The sequence below is a fragment of the Chenopodium album genome, chromosome 4 (genome assembly GCF_948465745.1).
Source record: "Chenopodium album chromosome 4, dcCheAlbu1.1, whole genome shotgun sequence".
Classification (NCBI taxonomy): Eukaryota; Viridiplantae; Streptophyta; class Magnoliopsida; order Caryophyllales; family Amaranthaceae; genus Chenopodium; species Chenopodium album.
In genome coordinates this window covers 78,149,962-78,157,067 of record NC_137837.1, presented here as the reverse complement: position 1 = coordinate 78,157,067, position 7,106 = coordinate 78,149,962, and the positions used below count along the sequence as shown (strand labels likewise).

Genomic DNA, 7,106 nt, shown 5'->3' with positions numbered 1-7,106 from the left:
GTTTTCTTGAATCTTGGATTACAAAGTAAGGTAAAGTTTAGCTAGTAATAGTTGTACTATGTTTACAATTTCGAGTGTAGTGAATAATGAGTTGGTTGTAGCAATGCTTTATTATATATATATATTGTGTGAGAAAAGGGACCAATAATAAATTATGTCGTGCCAGAACATTGTTGAATTTTGCAAGTGAATCCTCTCTGTATTATTGACAACCAACAAAGCCGATCACCCTAGATTTTAACTTGATTTAAGCCATATTCTTAGTTTACAATTTACGAAAGGTGAGTACGTTCACAAATTAGAGTGTAGTGAATGTGTTACGGTTTGGATCATCTATTATGGATGTAATTAATAATGTTATATATTTGACCTTATTTGGTAATGCACATTTTGAAAAGCTTTTATCTTATTGAACACTAGTAGTGGTTTGACCATTTTAAAAGTTAATTTTGATATTTGGTAAATAGCTTATTAAAAGATCTTTTTGGAGTAAAAAAAACTCTTTTAAAAAGACTTTTTACAACTTTATAAGAGTTTTTTTAAAATTAGTTTAGTATGCCAATATGCCACAATAACATTAACAATTTGATTTGAAAAGGTTAGTATTCTCCTTATACATTTGGATTAGTTTGAATAAGAGACTTATCTTTTAGATCACTAGGCCAAGCAACAACAGATGCTACTTGATATTGATATGGATATTGATGTGTTGAATTACAACCTAAACAAGTTTTTTTATTTATTATTTATGGAAATTTTGCTAAAAATGAACTTTTAAGTGCATTTATTTGTTTAAAAGGATCTTTTAAAACCAAAGTTGTCTAGGGGGTACAAATTTTGTTTTTAATTTGTGACTTAGGACCACTTGCCGGAAGCCAAAGTTGGCTGCTCAACTCCAACGGCATATAATGTGAATTGGAGGGAAAAGGTGAAAAAAAATAAGAGGGAGTGTGATTTTTTAGAGTCACGTGATAGTCAGGTGACTAGTCAACGTCGGAGTAAAAAAGTCAAACACCAGAATCCAGCGTCAAGGTCCCTATAGACAACAAAACATACTTATAAGGTCCTTATAGACCACTCTGAACATAAAAGGTCCTTCCAGACAAAAGAGTGAAACAATATAAGTCCCTTCTAGACAAATTTTCCTTTTTTTTTTTTATATCAACATTATAGAACTTCTAAACTCTTGCTACCATTCATTGATGTTTTGATCGAATTCATTCCATTGAATTCTCCTTTTCATCATCGATCAATCATGAAGAAAGAAACAATAGTTGAGTTGACCAAGACATTGCAAGTTGGTTAATCAATAGATCAATAGATTATAAATCATGATATAGAACATGTACATTCAAGCGATTACATCTGATAGATCACCGTCTTAGAATATAATGTCTATGGTTTCGATTAAACTTAATGTCAATAATGGTTGAATTGTATTAAGGGAGGCATATTCCTCATGTTAGCACTGACATTATCATGCAAATTTACATAAAAAATAAAACTTATGTACTTTCAACTTATTTTTCAAAGACTAATTGAATGAATAATTCTTTGTTAATTGCTTTTAAAAAGATTTTTTTTTTTTTTAAAAAGGAATTTGACAATTACCACTAGCAATTACCACCTATAGTTTTTTTTTATTTTTTTATTTTACCACCAACTATTTTTTAAAACATCAAAACTTCCCATCTACTTGACTCTCAACTCAAATGTGACGTCATTTGGGATTACTGTATTGCCATGTATTGTAATTACTGTATTTTAATTACTAGTACTCCTAATTCTTTTTTGTTTTTTTCAATTCCATTATTTTATTGATGAATACTATTTCTCACGTATCTGGATTATACACATACATAAGTATACTGAGGAAAACTTGTCAAACCCCCCCCCCCCCCCCCTTGTGGTGTATCAATAAGTCAATGCAAATCGCAGTTTTTGGGTGTCTAACGTGAGTAGCTGTGTTCATACTACATTATTGAGATTTATGAACTTGGTCGGTTCTTCCTGGAGTATTGATAAACTATATTTAATGACTGTTATGGTCATCGATTTTTATATAAAATATATTTTTAATACTGATACATCTTGTACTATCTTGTAGATGAGGGACCTTTTAATTTACTTGTATTAATTTAAAACTATTGTATTTGATAAATCTTCTATACTTCAATACTATATACTAAAGTAATCACCAGAAATATCCAAGAATTACACGTGTCGCGTTTACATTAAAAAATTTCCCTCCAAAAAATTTTAATTTTTTTATTATTTTCCTTAGAAATAAAAAGATAATTGATAAAAAAAATAAAATAAACAATCTTTTCAAAAAAATAATAAAACATATATATTGCCTAAATAATAGAACAATAACAACAAATTAAAATAAATAAAATATTTAAAATATACACATTCTATAAACAAATACAAACTTATAATAATATACAAACGTAACTTTTTTCTTGTGAATATCCGAGCGTTGCTCAGGCAAAGAACTAGTATATACTAAAGTAATCACAATTAGTTATCCCTAAATGACACTTGTTGCATTCACAATAAAAAATTTCCCGCCAAATTATTTATTTATTTATTTATTTTTTCTATAAAAAGTAGCATGAAAAAAAGAATAAGTTACTGAATAAAAACTTACAATAATTTATAAAAATATTTTAAATTATATATTTAATATAACAATAGAGTTTTAAGGGTGGACATTAAATGAATTTAAATTTCAAAAAAAAAAAAAAATTATATAACTCATCTCATTCAAACTAATTTCATTTAATTGACTTTTTTTTTCTTTATTTATAAGTAGTACTAGGTTAGAACCCGTGTGATGCACGGTTTATATAAAACCTATTTTTAATTTGTACATTTTAAAAATAAATCGTTATTATACATGAATATAAATAAGAATTAAGTATATTTTATAATTTTTATTTTCATCAAAATTATGATACGGTATCTGTTCAACATTGTCTAATTCATAGTTCAATGCAGGAGGTCATTTATTAGTGTGCTATTTAAAATTAAAATTGTTTTAATTTTCTAAGATAAATTGATAGGTTTTAGTTGTAATGTAGAAGCTTCCAATATTTAAATTTCAAAAATGATAACTCTACCACAAAAAAAAAAGACATCATCATTGCATTTAGGCGGGAAATTTTTTATTGAGAAAGCGACACATGGGCAATGATGAGGTCAGCAACTTCTATTTTAGTAATATTTAATATAATATATTACTATAAATACGTGCAATTACACGGGGCAAAAAACTAGTTTGATATATAATACTTCCTCCGTATTTTTTTAGTTGACACAGTTTGACTTTTACACTATTCACACGACACGTGTTTGTGGTTTATAGAATTAAAAACCTAAAGTATTCTCATCTATACTGCCCACTCCCCTAAAAAATAACCGCTTGTTTATCAATTACGGAGTACTCGTATTGAATATCAAATCAAAATCAAAATCAAAATTAAAACCCTTTCCCCTTTATTTCACAAACTCAATCGTTTCCCCTCCAAGATCCAACCCTTTCATCTTTTCACAGATCTCCATCTTCTTATTCTCTCAGCCTTTGTTTCTTAATCAAAATCTATAATTAAGTGAGTTGACCAAGACCATGCAAGTTGGTATATTGTATAGATCATTAATGTATTAACATTAATGATATATTAATCCCACCATGCTCTCTCTGAAAATATTCAGTGTTCGATCTAATTAAACGACTATATATATGTGTCGATCATCTTCCTATTTTCATTGCAACATAACAATCATCCTCCATTTCAAACTTAAATCACAAATCATCTCGTTAATATCAAGTTACCAACAACAAAATGGCAGAATCATGTGTGCTACCGGTACGTGCAATATTCTAGCTAGCCTCTAAATTTGATTTTAAAGTTTGATTGCTTTTAGTTTCTTTTATTATTATTATTATTATTATTATTATTATTATTATTATAAAAGTCATACCACCTACAATAAATTAGTGGGAAGCCGAGATACAATTTAGGCCCCCACTCCTCTAGCTATAGCTAAGCCTACCCTAGTGAAAATTATTATTATTATTATTATTATTATTATTATTATTATTATTATTATTATTATTATTATTATTATTATTACTACTATTACTACTAATATCCAAATCAAATTGTTTGTTTTTAATATTAATGCGGCATCTGATGCAATATTTGTAGATTCTGTATCTTGAAGTTAAAACTAGTACTAGAGTTTCCTTAAAAAAAAAAAGGGTTAAAACTAAAAGTGATCAGCTTCTTTAACAAACGGAATTTATTCTTTCTCTTTTCTAGCTCACACTATATATAACATTGTTATATCCACAATAATGATCCACACACCATAACAAATTCACTACACTCTAACTTATAAACTAAGAATATGGCTCAAAAGCCTCAAATCCAGGTACGTAAGAATTTTCTATAACATACATTTGTATGTGTCATTAACATCAATATAAATATAAGGAACATTTGTTAAAAAGGACCTTTTAAGTGCATTTCTTTGTTAAAAAGGACCTTTTAAAGCTAAAGTTGTCTAGAGGGTACAAATTTTGGAAAAAATTTGTGACTTGGGACCACTCACCGGAAAGTCGAATTTGACCCACCAAGTACGGCGTTGACCACCCTAGCCCAACCCCTCCCCCTTCCCCTTTCATGGCAGACCACCCCCATTAGCCCCCTCTCTCCCCCTCCACTGTCTAAGCGACACCCAAGCCGCCTCCCTTTCCTCAACCCCGATCCTTTTTCTCGCCTGATTACCCACCCCCTCCGTTTTCAACTTAATCTCTGGTAAGGGTTCGATCTTAATCTCAAAGATCTCAACTTTCCCCAAATTCGTCACAAATTAATCCAATTTCATACCCTAATTTCATTAAACTCGATCACTCAGAAATTTGATTTCATCTTCTCTCTTTGCTCCATTCTCTCATCCCTAAATTACAAGGTTTGGGTGGAGGAAATCGCTTGAACATATTTACAGTAATCACAATGGAGGAAAGGGAGTGGAGGTGGGGGAAGGGGAGAAGTGGGTTGTGGCCGTGAAAGGGATGGGACTGGGGTTTCGGGATTAGTGTCGGCAACGGAGGATAAAAGGGGGTGGTTGGGGCTGTCGACTTGTCGTGAATGGGGAGGGGGAAGGAGGCGATGGGGTGGAGGAAAATGGTGGCCGCAAGTGCTGGTTAATGCCGGAGTTGTGCAGTCAACTTTGGCTTCCGGCAAGTGGTCCCAAGTCACAAATTTTTTCCAAAATTTGTACCCTCTAGACAACTTTAGCTTTAAAAGGTCCTTTTTAACAAAGAAATACACTTAAAAGGTCCTTTTTAACAAAATTTCCTAAATATAAATATAAATACTTTTGTAATATAAATTTTTCATCATAATACTGTTGCAGAAGTACGGACCATACGGTGACAAAGAGGCTGTTGAAAACTTTTCGTTCAAACTCGAAGGATCTGAAAGAGTCAAAGAAGTAATGGTAAGGGCCGGATTCGTTGTGGATGCTATCGGGCTCACCATTGCTAGCGCTAACGGGGATTGCGATTCTAACACATTTGGTGGTAATGGCGGACTTGAATACAAGGTTATACATACGTACTAACATACTGATTAGGATTATGAAACATATTCCCGGACTTTAACCATCAAGCTAAAACTTTTAGTTGAAATGGTCGACTAACATATTTCATAATCGTAATTTATTTTTCTTTGTATTGTGAAGATTAAGATGAAGATTGGTGAATACATAACCGGAATAAGTGGGAAGACTACAGATTCATTCATATCCAAGCTGAGGATACATACTAATTTGCATCCTCGTGGACATGGACCGTATGGAAATAATGAACTTATCAGCGGTTGCGAATTTAGGACTCCGATGCTAGGTGAAAACGATCGTTTTGTTGGATTCTTTGGAACTGCTCATGAAAACCTGGTTTCCGTTGGACTCTATGTTGAAAAGGTACATAACTATTGTGCTTAATTCTTCTTAAGGTCACTTGTAGCATGTTATAATTGTTCTTTAATGATTAAATTATTTTTATCAATTGCTAATGATGAATTAATTTGTGTACATTTTAGGGACGCAGTTGTTAGAGAGTTAAAGTTTAAGGCAGTTGTTGAATACTGGAAGAATTAATTTGTGGAAGCTTCCATACTTATAACCTATGTATCGAGCAATGTTTTCTTTCTATTTTAAGTTTGTGTTGCATTAAATAAGCCACATGTATTGTACTCGATCCAAGTGGCAAGTCAAGTGATCACTGTATTTGTACACTTGACATAGTGTATTATTGTCATCTATGTTTGACTTTTGTTTGATCAATATAATATGTTTACTTTCTACTTAACAATTTGTTTTTAATCCATTCTACACAACTAATCCATCATCATATTCTGGCCTGTATTTTTCCTTTAAAAGAAAATAATAAAATTAATGCCCGTATTTAGGGTATTCAAGGAGTCTTATATATAATTATGTAGCAAAAGATCCCACAATTCTAAGGCAAAAAAAATTTGTAGATTATATTTAGGGTTGTTAATTTACTTTTTTTATTTTTTTTATTTTATCATTTTATATGAATCCCTTTCTCCCAATAATCATCCAAAAATAGATAATTCTCAATCCGATTCCAATGCCAATTACTTGTGTATGATGAATTTAACCTTTCTTCGTGAGAGTTAAAATTAGATTTATAGTTATGTCCAACTAATTTGAAACGCTATCTTAGTCGTTATAAATAGTTTTCCTATGAAAACCATCTTAATATGAGAGCCATGAGAACTACATAAGATACATGGTACATAGCTATAAGAGGTACTGTTAGTTGAGACGATTAATACAAGAGGGGGGGTGAATTGTATAGAGTTCCTAATGACTACTTTTTGCGGATAAATAAACAATGCGAATAGGAACTTAAGAAAACACACAGATTTTACGAGGAAACCTTCCAGGGCCCAACTGGAAGTAAAACCTCGACCCTACCTTAGGGATTTCAAACACAAAACACTTCACTATAATAGGGCAAACACCAAGTTACAACCTATTAGACACAGACCTTTATTTCACAAGTT

The 7,106-nt window shown here is 31.2% G+C and overlaps 1 protein-coding gene across 1 annotated transcript; it reads left to right on the top strand.

The window, feature by feature from the left end:
* Positions 1 to 4,416: 4,416 nt before the first annotated feature.
* Positions 4,417 to 6,128, top strand: LOC145628267 (protein GOS9-like). The gene is made up of 4 exons (XM_081680565.1): positions 4,417 to 4,440; positions 5,428 to 5,616; positions 5,755 to 5,994; positions 6,114 to 6,128. The coding sequence occupies exons 1-4, from the start codon at positions 4,417 to 4,419 to the stop codon at positions 6,126 to 6,128; spliced, it is 468 nt and encodes a 155-aa protein (XP_081536691.1).
* Positions 6,129 to 7,106: the final 978 nt, after the last annotated feature.